Genomic DNA, 19,487 nt, shown 5'->3' on the forward strand with positions numbered 1-19,487 from the left:
AGAAACAAATTCATATACAAGAGAATAAAAGTTAGTATAAACATAACATTAGTATAACATCACCCTATTCTGTGCATTTACAGATGCTTAAAATTCTTGCTAGAAATGCAAAAATACTTTGTGTTTTCTTTTCCTTAAATTCTTACAGCTTTGAACCCCCACCTCACTTATTTTTCAACTTTTCTTCATTTCTTTATGTGATCCTTACTTTTCTGGGTTTTCTATGATGTTAGATGTGGGCTCTTTCATCTAGTTTAGTCACATAGTCCTGATCAAATTCCTGCTAGGAAGAGTTGGAAGAAACATTTAATTTCAATACCTTGAAGTATTTCAAGTATTTCCCTCTACCCTCCCTTCTTCAACACATTATTTTTACAGTTTGCCCCACTGTACTTACGTGTATTAATTTTCTGGAGGGAAATGTGTTTTTCCAACTGACGTCGTAGCTTTACTTCAGCTCCATATTTACCTAGTGTACCATTGTCTGCCAGAATGAAATGTGTATGGGAACTGTTGAGCACAGAGAGCTTGCTTAGAGGGTTTGACATTGTTTGGTAAACACGTGTTACCTGTCAAAAGGAGAGGTGCACCTAGATTAGAGCTACCACATAAACATGAAAATCCTCTACAACATTCAACAGCAGCACACACTTTATGAGGAAACAAATCAACCAGATGCTTAGAATTGAAAATAGAGGAGAATTAGAAAAGGAGCTAGCCTTTACACTCAAAACTTGAACTCTTCACAGCAGTGTTTTCACTGGGGAATGAGTCACATCTGTGCATTCTCCTGCATGTTCACCTATGCTCATTGATGTACTCTCCTTTATCACTTACTGTCTTACATACTGCTATTGCTGCATTAGAAAATACATTCTCACTTGGAGTCACTAGTAGTTAATAAGCCACTGCTGAGTACCCACCTACAATAAAGTCCTAGACACAGAAAGGCACTTGATTTATAAAACTCAGCATAACCACACTGAAGGTAGAACCTAAAACCAACTTACACCACAGAGGTCTCTACTAGTGAAAGTTATGGAAACCTCACTAGCTCCTTATGCACTCTGTGGTCATACATGACATCCTCTCATATATATTTAAACAACAGCCTTTCTTCAGTAAATTGTCTAATTTCAGCTTGTAGGCAATGCTTTAGAAACAGCGAAAATACTAATACTACAAATAGATGAACTGTGTATTTTGCTACAGAGCTGACATTGCTAATTACAAAGGAATTTCCTTAAAACACTTACATCTTTTCCTATCAGATCTTCCTTGTTTTCTACAATGCCCCATGGTGCAATGCCTATGGCACAGATTCGCCCTCTGGATTTTGAAGAATGATCTTTCAAGGCATCTCCCACATGACGAATGACACCTATAGATACAATTCATTGAATTAATTCTTGGTACTTTTAAGAAGTTACCAAATAACAGAATTTTCTCCTTGCTTCTCACTGAGCTCCCTACTTTTCTGCATTACTTTCACTACCTAAATTAATATCTGTTCTTTATAAGAAAATACGCAATGCAGACAAACACATGCTTATATTTTGTGTAAATCTTATTTTTTTTTTCACATCCTTGTTCTGAATTCACTCAAGTGTTTGAAAAACTTATTGAGTTACTTACCACAGCGTAATCTGTACCAGTAAATGGAATTACACCATTCATTGTACACAATGCTGAACACATATGGAATGCTATCACTTTACAAACTTGAGGTCTAAGCAAGCAAAAAAGCACAAGGGTTATCTAATAAATGTTTTTCCACTACAAAATTTATTCTGAACAATCATCACCTTCCCTTAAAGATATTTTATCTTTCTTGTAAAAGTAAAGTCAAAGGAGCTCATTTTTATCTTGCATAATTTTCTGAGAAATAATGCAAAGATTTTTTTCATGAGGATAGTGGCCTAGAAATATTATAATGAAAATCTGCACCTGATTGTTCTTTGAATATCACTTACAATCCATATTAAAGAGAAATTAATTAGAAACCAACTGGTCTCCAAACATAACAGTATATAATTAGTCATCAGAGCAGCTATCTTTCAACGCATCTTCCAAATTCTGCACATCAAATCAACACCATGTTTTTGAGAGAATCCATGAAAAACACTAAAACCTCCTGGTGGGGTTATCTGGAGTTATTCTACACATGATGTCTTAGATATGGTCAAAAAGGAAACAAAGACACACAAAACTTTTTCAGGTGGCCTGAAGACTGGAGGAAAATGCAAACAGGAGATCACAATGTCTCCAACTACTGTGGCATCATTTACACCCAACTTAGAGATTTGTGTTTCAAGATCGTTAATTTACAGTAATTCCTTTAAGAATAAATACCTCATATAATTACAAGACAGAGTGTGGGTATTCATAGTGATAGGTGATCCAGGGAGACAGTGACTCAGGGACATGCCATTTAAGATGGATAATCAACTGATCACTAACTCCCAGACAGATCACACAGCCTAGTGGCTCAGTCCTTGGCTGCATGAACAAGGAAGCGTCAGATGGAAGACGACAATATGCTAAGCATGTTTCACTCCAGAGATTAAAAGCTTCATCAAGCACTGTACCAAAAATTGCAGTATTTAAAATTCAAGAAAACTGTTTAAATAAATTAGAAAATAAAAAGAGAATTCAAGGCAGAGGTGTGATAAAGACTGAAGGACTAGAAAAATGTGACAGTCTTAAGGAACTCAGCCTGTGTAGTTTGATAAAAGCGCTGTGTATAAAAACAGGCTCAGGAAATAGACTTCTAGTAAGAGAAAGATCTATGTAAAAATAACAATATTTTTTAAAAACCTAACAGATAAAACAACAGAGAAAGTTAAATCTAGGCCAATTCAAAGTAGGAGATTTCTTAACTATGAGGACAATTGACAATATATCACATCTAGTCATAGATCCCTTGCTACAGCGCTCCTTTCTTGGTCTAGTGGCTAATCACTCATTCATGTATACTTAAATCTTCTGCCTTTGGGAAAGAATAGTAGCTGAAAATGAATGAATTCTTAAGTAAACTAAAAGTTCTGGGAATAGCTTACCTGTACTAACACCTCCAGTGAAAATCCAGGCTCCGGTGGTCATGGCAGCCTTTATCAGACCTTTTCCAAACACTTGCTTCAGTTTCGGTTGCATTTCAAAGTTCTGGAGGCCCCCATGGACAGAGATTAAGAGTTTGGGCAATTCTAGTTGCCAGTCTTTCACCATGAGATGCAGCAGAGAATCTGGTTTGGTGTCATATGACACACGGATATACTGCAAAGACCAACACATAATATTATCCCTCTGTCAGCCCTGTAAATTGTCCATTGACTAAGCACAGAATGGTTACATTAAGCCACCCATCTTGAAGGAAGAGTTTTACAACTATTAAGCAACACCTTAAATGTACCTACTGCTTATGATTAAAAGGAATAGGTTGAAAACTTTCATTTTGCTATTCAGAATATACCATTCGCTTCATGAATTTTAAAAGCACCAATTTCCTCTCCCTCCCTTCAAAACTGACTGCAAATGAATGATCCAAAGCTCTTACTACAAATCTGCACTGTTGGAAGCTACCAATTTAAAATGACTGGAAGGTGTCATTCCTAAAATCTTGGTTTGACTGCCAAAGAGAAGCAATGATCTTCATAAGAAATGGGAAGCCTATGCTACATTTATCCCATTCACTGTTGACATACATTTCCATGTCTGCAGCAATGCTTTTTATTTTCAGTTTAGTTCTGCCATTCTGATTTCTTTTCAAACTACTACTCTATGAAACAAAGCTATGAAACAGACTTGGGCTTATTTCTGCTTTAAAAACAGCTACTAACAAAAATAATCAAGCTCTCCCATATATTTTAGACAAGTTTTTGCAGTGTGACTGCGTCAACTGGCAGTCTCAGCAGAGAGAGATAAGAAAGCAAATAGGCAAAGGAACAAATCCAGATTTGGATCCGAGATGCAAAACAAAGATTTTTTGTAAAAGCTTGAATTGCTGTTACCCATTGTTAAGGAAACTGAGAAGTCCATTTTCAAGCTCCATGAAGCCTCTGTCTTTCACGAAAGCTAAATTCTTCTAATAAGGCTAGATAACTTCTAATTTTATTAGACCTCAAACCTGAAAACAACATCTAAATCCATTCTGGGTTATTTGGCCCACAAGCTAACAAATCTAATACAAACAGATAGAACCTTGGGCACTAAGGTGTGTCCCCAGCTGATATTCACTGACAGTAACTTCAATGAAAGTGTTTCCCCAAGACATTATAAGGTGCTTTCTAGAACAATATTATTTTTTTTTCTTCCCATTTCTCTCTTTCTCTTTTTGAGCATCCTCTCCACACCTTTCTTCCTTTCTTAGGCAATAGAGCCTCCATTTTCAATGAATTATGTACTATGTGAGCTGGAATCTTACTAAGATAGCAGATGAAATGAGTACCGAGTACCTTAGAGTAGCCCATGCTCCTTACCATGGCCTTATTTGAATGTCCTCCTCCCTGGAATTCAAGGTTTCCATAGGCATCAGTTGGGTATGTCTGGGTGTGTTTGCTGACAGACCATTTCTCTGGTTGAGCTTCCACTTGCTTTGTTTCTTCCCCATTTTTATTAGCTGTTATACTTGGAGGAGGTGGAATATGCTGGTTAATGAGCTGTCCACAGCCGCACCTGAAAGTTCAAATTTGAAGCAAATTTGAACACAGTATCCACACTATAGGTTTGTGACTAAAAAACAAATCAGAAATGAGATTTTCAATTTATCATACCTTGCTCTACTTGAATCATAGAAACAGGTCTAGGTCATATCTTCAGTGCTAGGAACTAACAACTCACTGCCTCTCCTTACTGCACAGCCTTATCTCTCTGTATAGTACATCCCATAGCTCTGTACCGACTGGAATGCAGTCACATCTTGCACTTCTGTTGCCCTTTAACGTGTCCTTAAGGGCAACGAGTAAACTTGGTCTCACTTTCACCTATATAAACCCAAACAGAGCCCAGTTTCCTTAGTATTAACTTCTCTGTTGGCTACTGCAAAAATTTCAATGGTTACCTGCTAATGTCTTTGCTGTTGGCAATTACATAGATGCATTCTCTTTTTGAAAATGTTTTCTCTATCCAAGCCTTTTGACCCTTAAAGGGAAAAAAACAAGAAACATAATGAAACAGTTCTGGGACAAATACAGTAATATTTTCATCCTTTAAATACAAGCATTGAATTCAATAAATCACCTTAAAACATCATATACATCTACCCACAAAGCAATTAGGTGATGTGAATTTTCTATGACTTGGATAAAAATAAAAGCTAGACTATATGTAAAAACCTTTATGTACAAACATGGTGGTCTTGCAAGTACAATGGTTATCTGAAGCTCTACCAAAAATGCATTTGCTTCTTCTTATTTTAGCAAATAAGAAGTGGACTCCAAGTAGTACAGAAAAACAGCGTAAGTTGGGACATAAATAGATTAATAGTATTTAAACCAAACAACATGTTAATACTGTTCTTTGTATGAAGAAATCACTTCCTAAAAAACTTTCCCAGTTGATGAATTGTCTTCTCAAACTCATTTTTTCCCATTTTAAATTAAGTTCCAATCATTCCAAAGGCATTTAACTCTGAAATGAGACATGTCTAGAGGAGAAAAGTGAAAGAACATTTGACAGAAAAAGGACAAGCTCTTCAGGCATGGTGTTACCTTCAAAACAGGAAAATTACCTCGAAGACAAAATAGAATCATATTGGCTGGGTCTGCAAACCAGATTTAATTAGACCAAGCTCACAATCATTTTAAACAAACATGCTGTAGGCAAGCTAGAACAGAACCATGGATCTGCAATGCTGTTAGAAAGCTTATTCTGAAAGTACAGTCCAGTTAGGCCTGGGAATGCTGAAGGGAGTGAGTTCAGAAATGGCTACAAGCCAAAGTTTCCCATACTGTCTTACTTGCAAACTCTAGGGCTTGTCCTTGCAGTCACCAACAAGGTAAAATATCATCATGATGGCAATACTAAACAATATTTAGTAGTGAATTTGAAAAAGTAAACTCAAAAGCAGCCCCCTTACATTTTAAAGGAATAAAAAATGTTAAAGCACACTCACTATTTGACAGCATGGATAACTTTGCCTTGATGATGAAAGTTGCTTCTTCTAAGTTTGGATTAGGGAATTAGAGTCTTAATTCATTTTTCAAGGAGCAAGCAAATGCCAAGCACACTGCTTCAGTTTCCTCTATGAAAGTGAAATGAAACTTTTGTAGAGGCAAAAGCTAAAAATGCCATGTAAACTTTCAAGGTTCCTTCAACAACAACAACAAAAATGGACTTTCCTAGAGAAAGAACTGAAAACCTTACTGATTTCCTGACTAAAGTCATCTGCAGATTTCTGCCAGCAGAAAACCCCATCAGGCTGTCTGGTAATAGGGGGCTGCTCCATCCCTGGACTAACTACTGCACAGACTACAGCATGATGAATTGAGGGTGTGGTAGTTTCTCATTTTTTCTTGTCTGAGGCTGTCTCTGATGTTCCTTTGTTCGTTGACTTGTTGGGTCCTGTCTGACTTTTTCATTTCCTCCAATATGCCTGAAATAATAGATTACTTGAAGTTCCCTCACTGTAAGTAAGTTGCAAACCCAATTCCATGTTTACTGATAAAAGCTTCTGCTCCATGAAAAAGCTGCCCATAATCTGTCCAGGTAAGCAAATATCGGCCTCTTTCAGGTGCCTCTCAGCCTGAATGCCTTGACAGCCAGTGGTCTAGGAGATTTCTGCTCTTCACTCAAAACAGTTACTGATTTACCAAGACAGAACCGCCTCATTTCATTTGAAAAGCAACTGTTCACCCGAGAGGGGAAGAGTTAAGAACTCATTAAAAAAAAAAAAAGTTTATGTAGCTTACAATGTTACCTTTTTCCCAAACGACGAAGCATAAATTTCAGGCATTTTGCATAAAGAGCTTGATCATAAGCAAAATTTGAAGCCAGAGGATATTAATTTTAGTATCTAAAGGCAGAGTGATGTGGTCAGCTGTCTTGACTCATTACAATAGTCTCTCTTCAAATGAACCTAAAAAGCCTTTGTTCCCCCAGATATTTCAAAGGTTCTTTTTACACACTTTCTGGACAGGCTTGTAAAAGATGACAAATTTTAGTGATAATATTATTAGAAACAGAGCTCAGAAAACATTTCAATTTTATAGCATTAAAGTCTAGTTATCAAGGTGCAGTTCTAGCAAGGTAGAGAAGTAAACGCCCAAGACAGGGAGATCCATGAGGCTCTGTGATAGCAGGAGGTGGGTGACTAGAGCAAACACAATTTTCCCCTTTGGAACCAGATTTGGCTAATTCACAGGCATTCAGGCAATTCAAAATATTCAGACAGCCCAAACCACTTTGTATGACAGGAATTAGACCAGTTTTTTAAAATGGATCCCAAACCACACAGTATCCAAATTCACTGCCAGTTTACAACTACATGTTACATGTGCTTATGCAGACTGTACTAGCTTATGGTCTTTAACGTTATAAAATGAGCTTAACAGGATCCTGTTACAGAGGTCACACCATTTATCCCCCCTTTTCTGCCTTGTTAAATATACTCATTTTTTGTCTGAATAAAATTTTAGACTTCTGTGTGGTCTTTATTAACTCCTTGACTGAGGGACACAAATGCCCAAATCAATCCCACATTGTGAGAAGCACTCTTCAGTACACCACTGCTAATAGATTCTGCACATTTAACCGGTCTGTGCAGAATACTGGAAAATGTAACCTAGAAATATCAAAACAACTTGGATTTTTACACCACGTCATTGATTACTGCTTTACCTCACCGCTTGTCAAAGAACAAACTTTCCTATTTCACGTGTTTCATGTAAAAACAATTCATTAGCAACTGGATTAAATCACAGACTTAATATGTGTTTGGCAAGTAGCTTTGCATCTTGGTATCAAAAATGAGCTCTACAGTACAGCTGAGCTCTCAGCTGTGCATTCATTATTAAAAACCCTGCCTATTATCTACAGCTACATTGAAAAAAACAAACAAACACATTTTATTCTCACACCTAAAAACCCCGTTAAAGCTCAGTCACTACAGGCTCTACAGTTGGACAATGTATTATATGCTCCACTGGCTTATTTTTTCAGTGCTAATGAGAAGTAGGCAAAAGCAGGCATTACAGATCAGGGGAAATAAAAACTCAGCACATTTGGTCAGCCTTTGAAGTTTCACTGCTTTTGTCTGTTTAATCTGCTTAGCCAAAGCTTGATTATAATCCGATGCAAATACTTGAGCAGACATTCAGCATCAGAAAATGGGCAATTTCCCCACTTGTTTGATACAGATTCTGTACTTTTCTCTCTCTGGATTGGAATTTGTTTGTTTGCTTGAGGGAAAATGTAATTAGACATACTGTCTCTTGCGAGTTTGAAAAAAACTAGAGCATTTTTTTAACAGCCTTGGAATGGATGAATCCTGAAAGGACTACGGCAGATCAGCTACGGTTTTCAGGCCAGGAGCCAGTGGGAGTATTAGGCTGACAGACAAATGGGTGCTGCCAGCAAGACAATGCCACCAAAAATACTGCAGGTTTTCCACTGACCTCTAAGAAACACAAAAAAAGCAAGATCCCAACTTGCTGAGAGAAGTGAAGTTCAAACCTTCTTATTACTGCAAATCCTGAATGTACTTATCAGGGTACTTATCTTGAAAAAATGCATACTTCAGATGTTCAGTGGCATATTTGTTCTCCTTTATGAAAACTGACAACAGGTCTCCTAAAATAAAAACCAAACCACTGCTAATTCTTGGTCTTCAGCCTAGAAATCAATATATTGACAGGAAACAGTATTAAATAATAATACTAGGTTTTATTACCCCCTTCAATGACTTTTTTGGGTCCTCTTAGCATTAAAAGAGGGTATTTGTCTCCTGTGGAAAAGACCAGAAATCAGTGTTGTTAGTTTATAAACAGATTAACAAATGAGTTAACAAAAATTCAAGACCCTAAACAATCTCCTTTCAAGCATTGCCATTAAACACAATAATTAGTTCCATTAAGACCAGCTGTCCTGGGAATACCACAAACGAGCTACGTTATTTGGTGAGAAACATGCATATGTAAGGCTGCAGACATGCAGTAACACAATTAAGGAAAATAATCTCTCACCGCCACATACAGACAATTCCAGTTTGCTGCTGAAGTAACACGGAATTTTATGTATTTGGCTTCGTATATAAGAACCATTCAATGAACCAGCAGTGGGTCTGAATTTCAGGCTATACTGAAGCAGGGTTGCAGGCTCTGTTTCACTGCAGCTTCGTGCAAGAGCAGCAGGGTGGGCTCTGGGCCAGTACCCCTTTGGAAAAAATCCAGGGTGGGGAATTAATACAGGACAGCAACCTCACTGGAAATGGCGTGAGACAAACTCACGCTCCATTGTGCCACCAGAACCTGTGAAGGTCATTTGCCACATAAACCCGCAGGATAGCAGGAGTATTTAGTGTCTGCATAATCATAACAATAAAATTATTACCACAGGAAGTGAAAGAATTTGTGGAGCGGAAGGGGATCAGGGATGAGAGTTGAATGTCATTGGAACACATCCAAAGCCTAAACCCAACCAGACCTAAAACCAAACTGGTCAGACCTCTGTCCATGACCTCAGACATCTGTCATGTTCCCCAAAAAGCGATGCTCCTTGCAACAGGGACATGCCCTTGCTGGACAGGCTGGCATGCTTGAATTGCTGCTCACAGAACGGGGTGGGACTTTGGTCCTATCTGGCAGTTAGAAAGCACTTGTAGGAAAGCTCTTTGGCACCTGTGGCCCTATTAAAGAGCACACGCTCCCCAGCTGCTGCACACCAGAGAGGCTTTGCCTGCTGGGCAGCAGACAAGGAGGCACGCAGACAGCAGTGCTTGCTGCGCAGCGCCACGGGCACAGATGCAATCAGGGAGTAGGCAGGGGACCAAATGCGTTATGCATAATATAGGGCAGGCTAAATCAAGCACAGAATAATACAAAACTGGAGCTGGCTGGGCAGCAGCACTCACATCTGTTGCAGTAATACAAATTATTTTCACCGTTTTAAGATGTGGACTGATGACTGTCAGTTATAGAAACATACAGCTGTAGCCCTGTTCACATCACCTTACCAACATTTTTTGTGACTCAGCTTGCAGTATGCTGCAAAAGGTGGCACCACCAGGGAAGTCAAATCTCAACTCTGTTGCCCAATTATTTGATTAGAATGATCTATAGAATTAAACTGGAATACTCATGCTGGATTTCAGCAGAGATATTTGTGTTGATGAGACAGTGAGAGAAAGAAATAACTGGAGGTGGAACGAAATTCATAGTGTGAGCATGTGTAAGCACAGTCCTGTTCATGGTAGAAACAAGTCCTTTTGTAAATGCCATTCAGGTAATCACATTCAGTTGCCTTTACCTAAGAAAAAACAAATGAGAACTCCCCCCAGATAAACAATTAGGACAAAAAGGAAAATAAACCATTGTATCAGCAGAGACTGGGCCTTACCCGGACCTTAGAAATTGATACTAGAGAGGTTTCTACTTTAAACTTCTGTAAACTGCTATGCACCATTTTTCTTCCCTTTGCAGGGATGGTTTTCCCAAGTACCCAACTAGTCACCCTTTAAGGTGATCTGATTATCCTGTGATGGCAGCTCCACTCTTCTGGGGAGACAGGCCCTTTTCAGAGGGTCATAAATGGGACTTCTGAAAGCACCAGCCCTTCACTAGCTTATATGCAGTGCCATGAATACACAGCTTCTCAGCTTCTAAAGTGGACTTGACTCATGTCTGGCCAGCAGTACTTGCAGTTGTTCTCATTTACATATATTGATGCATCATCCCTAGATTGATTCTTCTCTAGTTCTCTCTTTTTCCAGAAATAAACATCTTGATTTCTCTGTAGCTGAAGAAATCTTCAAGTGGGTGTATCTGTGATGTATTTCCAAAGCCTATGAACCATCCTTCCATTTCAGATTCATCACAGAAATGTATGAGGGCTCTCCTATGCATCCAGTTTGCACGGGATCCTGACAAATTTGCACAAGACTCGGCTCTCCAAGCTGTTGGGATCCTTTCTTACCATATATCTTCAGTGCTCATTAGGATGTTACTGGTGGGCCAAAAACTGTTAAAAACATGGGATGGAATCATATTCTGGAACTGAACTCCAATCAGAAATGACAGAAATAAAAATGTTATGGGAGATGCCCTTTCTGTGTGAAATAAATGCAGCCCTACCCAGAAGAAATGTCTTCCCAATAACAGTGTTCTTACTTTGAGAAATATACTCCAAATTATATGATGAATGCTAATAGCCACTGTTGTAGACACAAACTGATAAAACTTTACTGAAAAAAATGATCATTGCTGAGAAAAGACAGGACATAAAGCCACAATGTTTTTTATTTGTCTTATGTCACTAGGGAACCAGACATCAATAAGGTGCCCAACTATAAAACAACTTAGTTTCACAGGCTGTAACTAAGTTTCCAAAGCCCTGGTTTACATGAATTATATCAAAAGCAGTGATATATACAACAAACCATAGTTTTAGCAATTATGAGAATGTGAAGTACCAAACAATATCTGCAACAAAGAGGATGCCCTAAGTTGTTTGCTAATAAGCATAGCATTAAAAAAGGAGTGATGACAGTTTTAAGATTCTTTCAAAGGAAAGCCTATTTCCTCAAGACAATTCTTATTCTCATCCCACTGCACTTTTCATATGGTTCAAATTGAACCCATGCTTCTCCAGCAACCTTGTCAGGGAACCGTTTGCTCTGTGGATGAGACAAACGCAACACAGGCAGGATGGCAGACCCCATTAGCAATATGGTATTTCAAACACAGGCCAGAAATCACTCCTGCTGCTAATGTGGAAACCAGTAAACAGTCCTTCATGTCTTCATTATGCTTTGTGGTCCTGACCTACTGGTGAGGCAGGCAGCAAATGTTTGCTGGAACAGGAGCAATCACTCTCTCCACTTGATTAGTTTAGGGATACAGACTACAAAAGGAAGTAACGAGCTCTCATTTCCCAAAGTTACACAATTCTGCCACATCTCCTAGAGATGCAGCTCTTTCCCAGAGGCTTGAAATGAGTAACGACTACAGCCTCAACATCACCGCAGACCTGGGTTGCTCTGACACGGCTGGATATACCCAACTCTGGCACAACGTCCATAGCCGCACGTTAGTGAAGTGTGCTGGCTGAGCACTGGTGCCCTACTGCGAGACAAACGCAGCTGCTTGGGCACGTAACCATACAGCTAGCACAGCTAACACCAAATGACCAAACAACCCTTTGGAGAACAAAGCTGAAAGGCTCAGCTCAGTGCTTGCCTGCAGAGAACATACCTTGTATGGGTGTTTTTTTAAACAATTTCCTTTGCCAAATGCAAGAAAAGTCTCAGTGGCCAGGTTACACACCGTACCTACCATGTTGTAAGATAGCTAAAGAATTCCTGCAACAGCTCCACCCTACCCTGTACTGTGCCACATTTCAAGGACGATATTTTCTAGGAAATGGTAACAATAATGTATAGACTCAATTTGTTACCTACTGCAGTTCCTTTATTAACTTGTGGAGTCCTCCTGGTGCCTTGAGCTCCTGTTCTAGATCCTTGGGAGATGAGGAACACTTGTACCTGTACTGAACTTCCTTTCTGAGATCTGTTTTGGATTTTTCTTTTCCCAAAACACCTTCAGTCTGAGGCAGACACTCCAGTTTTACTCCAAGCACCTAACGACTGGCAGAACTGTAAGGAACACAAACCAAGATGCTAGAGGAGCCAGCCCTTCCTACAAGCAAACATTCTCCAGAGGCCCCATATAGCTCAGTGGGTGAGTAAGGAGGGAGGGCAAGCAGCCTCTGACAGTATGCTAGCCAAAGTAGCCTGGCAATTACTGTTTTCCACTGTAATTCGTTAGTAATTCTTGTTTGAAGATAAAAGACAACCCTGGTATTAGGATTTGAGGAGGCTCAGGAATGGCTTCTGTACAGCAGTAATTACCTGCCCTAACATAAAGGCTCTTTGCTAGGTATGCTTTTAAAGGAAGTTAGGACACGCAAAGATATGTATGTGGGACATGGTAAAGAGGTTAAAAATACAATTATTCCTCTGCTCTAAGAGTTTACACGTTACTAATTCAGAGATAACTTCTATAAATTTTCTGATAAACCAGTTAATAGTGCTGATTTTTCACACATGATGTAATGGTATGGTTTGAAATCCTATTATTGTTCTCAATGAAACATTGGAAACCATGAGAAGAAAAAATATTTTCCAGGGAATGACTGCATGACGTGTAAGATACTGCATATCTCTGAAGAGTGTCTTCTAAGTGCACAGTTGTAATCAGCGCTACTTCAAATGCACAGTGCACTAAACTTGTAGACTTCATGATATTAACATTTTGCAGATGTGGTAAAATAAAGCCATTGTTTACGGCATATTGCTAAGCATGTTAATAAAATCCTTTAAAATTGCTCCTAAGTAAAAAAAATTCTATAATCACAATATGATACAATATATGCATACCCCAGATGTCCCTAACATCTGGAGATGCTGGTAACAAATATTTATTTACCTCTACCTTTTGCTTTCTGTGAATATGCAAGCTCCTATATGTGTAATAAAAAAACTGTCCGTCCATTAGGAAATGAATATACCATTTTGCAGCACATGAAGTTTTCCTGAAAGCAAGATTCCACAGGTAGAAATCTGTTAAATAGTTTGAGCTGTTGAAAATTTGCAACTTGCTGTGGGCAATTTTACACTCAGTAAAGCAATTACTTTCCAGGCACTGGCTAACATGTAAGCTTTAACAGAATATGCCACAGAGCAATCAGCCACATTTTGTACCCTGTTGCTTTCTGTAATTTTCAAAAAGAAAGTACTTCCAACTACTGTAACTCTTGGGCTGCAGGATTTAAACAGAATTATTCTTTGTAATCTTTTAGAAATCATTATGGAAAAACTGGAACTCAAAGGTTAAATTACTTCCTAGGATAAATCCATATGTTTCAAACACTTGTTGTATTACATATACCTGAGTCGCCAACATTCACCAGGAACTTTCTGAGAACTTGAGTACTCTAGGACTGAAAAAATCACAAAGGGCAGAAGAGCAAAAGGAGATTTCAAATGAGTTTGTAGCTGTTGATAGTAAGAACAGTTTTCTGAAAATAGGGTCAACTTTCTGTCCAGTCCTTATGCCATGTAAAACCACCAAACCTGGGAGTGAAAATTCAGCGGTACGACAGAACCAGAAAGCAGTATCTCCAGTGATGTTCTCAATTTTTTGTACAGTATGTAACACGGGGTTTTTCTCTAAAGAGAGAGAAGACTATATTTCAACGGACACAATCCAGGAAACACATGAGATACTCTGCCTTTACTGATATACAGTATCATTTATGGATATCAAATATGTGTAGCTCAGCAACATATTTGTCTTTAAAGCGTTAACTGCAATGTTCCATTGGAATTATTCTCAAGCTATTACCATTAAATTTCAGACTTAAAAATAAATGTATTTATTGTCTTCCAGAAATACATCTTAAAATTTTGTGGTTCATGACAAGAGCTTCTAAAAGGACTCCTACATTTCAAATTTTCCCTGGGACAAATTGATAAACGTATGCACCTACATGTCCTTACATCACAAGCTGATTTTGAATGGTGTCAAGAAAGAAGCCGGACAGTGGTTTCTTAGCTTGGGTGATACAAAATGCACAGGGTCAAGATTCCTCTATACACAAGGTTAAATTTGACTCTCTGCTCCTGAAGTAGAGAGACAAGCCAAGCGCACATCATGTGAACGTAGAAGAATTGTAAAGCCTGAATGTGGTGCGTTAAAGGAGATGTAAACAGGCCAGGACCTCTGCTCATAGCTGCTTCTGGCTCCACAGGGGAATATGAGGATACATCTTGGAGCTACCGCTGCCCTGAAAGGTCCCTCCTCAAGCTCCCAAGTGCACTCCAGCAGAAGGGCTGGAATGCCCGAAGAGCAGGTGGGAGCAGCATTCCTCAGAATTGTGATTTGAAGAGCTAGGCTTATAAGGGCCAAAACTTCTCAGGCTCCTCAATCATTTGAACAATTGGGATGTGAATAGCCAGGGAGGGCGTGTAGGTTGGAACTTGGTGAGGAAGTTCGGAGAGACTTCTGCTTTCAGAGCCCAACATGCTTTACAGCCAAAAAGCCTTACTTCAAATGAAAACAGCAGCATTGATACAAATGTGATGTTGCTGCTGATAAATGTATGGTAAATACTTGTCACTGAGGGCCCTTACTGGTGTAAGAAGAAACACCAAAAATCATTCCCTCTTCTGTTCTAAGACTTCCATAATACCTGACCTAGCATCAGCCCCTGATAAATCAAATTAGAAACAAACACACACAGAAAGAGGCTTATCAGAAGGCTTGTTGCCAACTGTGAGCTCCAAAGAGCATTACTGGCAAATTTTGATATCTGAAGAACAACACAAAAACAAATCAAAGACTTAACCTACAAAACAAGTAAACAAGAACTCCATCCCATTTGCTGCAGAGGTAGCTCTAAGGCACCAAAATATGTAAGATGTTTCCACCTAATCTCTCTTTTCCGGCATTTCTACTTCTTATTACAGTCATACCAAAGCAATTTCCTACTTTTAAAATGTTATGAAACACCTTTCTTTGAACCTGAAAACTCATTTTGCCTTCTTGCAATTAGTAGTTCAGCTTCCATGTCTTTCAAAACAATGAGAAATCTACAAAGTAGTCTAGTCAGAGTACTATTATTTCAACCAAATTATCTCTCTCCAATCAATCATAGCTTGCTATATACAGTTCTTCAGCGCAAATTTAAATTAAGCATATTGATGCCAAAAAGGCAGCAAGGCAGAAAATGATCAGGAATGAAACAAAAAACGTTTAAAATTATGTCCTACCTGCTTGTCATTGGAAGTGTTTCAGAGTTTGGAAAGATGATCTACATCTAGAATAAATAAATTGCATTTAACTCTGAGCTTGTCCCATCTTTCTGTTTATTGTTCAGATTCCTCACTCATCTTACTGGTAGGACTTCCAGTCTCTCTGAAGCTCATGAGAATTCCCAAGGAGATGGGTTTCCACCACTTTAAGAAGAGAATCTCATATGATAAGCATGTGAGCAGCTTCTTTGTTCAAACCAATCTCATGACTCCCTTTGAAGGTAATCCTTTAGAAGTCTCATGACCCATCTCCCTGCCCAGAGGGTATTTTCATCTCATGGTGGAACAAGGCACAACAAATCTACTTTGATAGCGCCCAAATCTCCAATTTGTTAAACCTCCTTTCCTCTCTTCAAACATTGGATATACTCACTGTAAAAATGCCAGCACTGCAGAAAGGCTAAAGCAGGAGCTGAAACTTTTAATTTGAAGTATCCCCTCCCTTCTGCTAAAATATCAATGTTATTTGCATAATTGAGACAATTGGACATAATAGTCCTTTCAGGGGTCCTCATTAGATGTACAGCTCTACATTCTTTGAAAAAAAAAAAAAAAAAGAAAAAAGGAGGTCATACAGCAGTAATTATATCTAATCCTTTTTACAACAATTTGAAGTTAGGAAAAATGTTGTACTAAACCAGCTCAAGTTGTAAATAAGCCATTCATTTTGTAACTCTTACATATCACGTGCATTTTCATACTCAGTTGCTTTTGTTAATTTAATTAATTCCTTTGCAGCAAAGAACTTCTGAAACTTCTTCTACTTTAAAACTATCAACAGCAAGGGATATAATGCACTGCAGGTAGTCACTTATTCTGCCCTAATTTTCAAATATCTACCTTGCTGTGCAGAGTGCCAACACTGCAAACAGATGAGCACTGCACCTAGGACCACATATAGGAATTAACATTATTTAGACCTAAATGCAGTTTAACTCCTTGTTCTGCTGCACTGCATTGTACAGCCAGTTAAGTCTGCTAGACTTCACTGTTCTTACACCTGATCACCAGTGCCCTAACCATGTATCCCTTTGTGACTGACAAATATTTTAGAGATGTAACTTCCACTTCTGTCCTGCCCCAAGCAACAAAGCATGCAGCTCGAACAGCTTTATTTTAGAACCAGATCCTGCTTTTCCTAATGAGACAAAATTCCTTCTGACTTCATGAGGGACAACAATGTCAGTATAGAAGAGTTAGACAAACCTCTATGTTAGACAAAACTACAATGCAAAATCAATTTTAGTCTTCATTTCTGTTTAAGGAACTGATACATTTTGAAGAAGGAACAGACATTACTAGCAGCATGAAGTCAAAGAAGGTAAGCATAAATCCCTGTGGGGTACAGCACGCCACAAATCATGGAAGTACGGACTGTTCCTTTAGTTAGGGAGTTTCCTACTTAAAGCCTTCATCCAGACAACTGGATCAGACTCTGTTAATGTTGTTCAACAGGCACCAAAACAGGGCATATCACAGCTATACTCCACAGCTACCTAAGTTTCCTTTTTTACAGTTTCAAAATCAAGTTGAAATTGCTAGTTCTGATCTCTGAAATCACATTGAGCTTAAATTGCTGTTGTTCCAGAAGCTGTCTGGTATCCTGTTCGAGCAAAGGAGGAGGCTCAAAGCCATTGCCCACCATTCTTAAAAGCTGGGCACAGAAACGGAGGATATATGTTGAAGTCAACAGATGTTCTTTCAGTGAAAACCACATTTCAGACATACTGGCTTTGTGGATGTCTCTATCTGGAATAGATTGTCCTCTGTGAGACAGAAAAAGTTGACCTACTGGACAAACAGCAAGAAATATTTATTATCAAAAATATCTAAGTCAGAAAACATATTAAAAACATTATTTGGACACGTGAACTCCCTTCTAGAAATGGAATTCAGACATGCAGCACGGTAAGTTTCTCTGCCTGGGTTCTCTATAGCAATGGAGGATAAAAAGGAACAAATTCCTTTTTGCTAATGAACGGAGAGTTTCTAAGGAGAACTTCTTATCCATTATGTAAAAAAGTGAGTTATACCAACATAAAATGTTTTGTCTTCAAAATGCAGTTAAGGATTAATATTCAAGACATCATGCCTCTGCCTTTTGTTCTTTCACTTCTTAGCTCAAGCAGAAATGACAGAAATGTACATCTGAGAAAATACAGTGTTTTTAAAAATCAAAATACAACGTTCACTGAATCTTCACATAACGTAAATTCAATAGTTTTACAACACCATAACTGCTCTGGCACCGGAGTAATGAGACTGATGCAAGCCATGTCCATTGAGACAACAGTAAAAAAACTGCAGCTGTTAGTGTGTTCAGATTAAGGTGACTGACATCAAGGACACCTTTGAAGGGCAGTAAGAATATTTTCTTCACTTGCTATTGCAAAGAGAGAACAATTTATGCAAATTTTGAAGCACAAACTTCAGATTGGATCTTTTAAGCAAAGCCAAAGCTTGACAGGATGCCTACTGTCTAATGAGAATGTTCTGAACAGTATTTCAGATAACACAAGATGTGATTATATAGGTATACACATATAATACAATAATATTATAATAATTATATAATAGGAATTAACCAATGTGTTGCATGTGTGTATGCATGGGAAACTGTCACATAAAAGCAAAGGAACTAGTACACAGTGAGTGTAAAATAAAGCACCAAGTCTGTTAAAAGTGCACTTCCAGCATGAAGAGCAAACAGCCTACCGTTGCTGTGCTTCCTGTCTGAAAGGCCCATGAGCAAATTCTGCATGGTAAGAGGAAGAACTCACGGGCATTTAATTTCTAATATACAATACTGTCAACTTCAGCCAAAGTGTTCATTCAGATTTCAAAGGAATAACACACATGAGTGAAAAAATTACATTCTCAGATAAAATGCCACTACACAAAAGATCATTTTCATGGATGCCTGCACTCATACTATGGGAAGGCTCACAGCCCTTGGAGTTTGTTTTGTGGCATGGCTTGATATAAATGCACTGTGAAGGAAAGGGATAAAGATATGCATCTCTCTGCTGCCCTCACCGTGACTGTCTCAGAAAAAAGTATCCTTGGTTTCCAGTGGTAGTGGGTAACCACACTCTTGCAGAGAATAAGTAGGAACGTCAAACAGATGAATTTGTTTTTATCCTTTTAAACGATATCTTCACATATACTATAGAGGCATTAGTCCATGCCAAAAAAAAGTTTGATTTACATCCTTCACTGTCAACATATGTTCTTATTACCATCCCCAAAATAAAATATACTTGCTTCACTGATAGCAAACTACTTATTTATCTTCAAAGAGCAACGAGTTCTTATGGTTTTATTTCAACTGATGTAAACTTACATCTATCAGGATAATCAGTTACATTTATGCATGAATAATTGAGACCTCAGTAAAAATAACCATTTTTCTCAGTGATAAACTTAGCCTGGCATAATTAATTGCTCATTTACTGAATGTAGCTAA

General features: G+C 38.4%; 1 protein-coding gene across 1 annotated transcript in view; it reads right to left on the bottom strand.

Annotated features, from left to right (window-relative positions):
- Window positions 1-19,487, bottom strand: part of TRPM1 (transient receptor potential cation channel subfamily M member 1) — a 139,016-nt gene that overhangs the window by 36,773 nt on the left and 82,756 nt on the right. The window contains exons 10-14 of the mRNA XM_035336012.1: window positions 5,057-5,136; window positions 4,476-4,671; window positions 3,060-3,273; window positions 1,257-1,381; window positions 398-569 (exon numbers count right to left, since the gene is read on the bottom strand). Of these exons, the coding sequence (XP_035191903.1) occupies window positions 398-569; window positions 1,257-1,381; window positions 3,060-3,273; window positions 4,476-4,671; window positions 5,057-5,136 (787 nt within the window). The remainder of the gene's footprint in view (window positions 1-397; window positions 570-1,256; window positions 1,382-3,059; window positions 3,274-4,475; window positions 4,672-5,056; window positions 5,137-19,487) is intronic.

This window comes from Oxyura jamaicensis, chromosome 10 (genome assembly GCF_011077185.1).
Source record: "Oxyura jamaicensis isolate SHBP4307 breed ruddy duck chromosome 10, BPBGC_Ojam_1.0, whole genome shotgun sequence".
Taxonomy (NCBI): Eukaryota; Metazoa; Chordata; class Aves; order Anseriformes; family Anatidae; genus Oxyura; species Oxyura jamaicensis.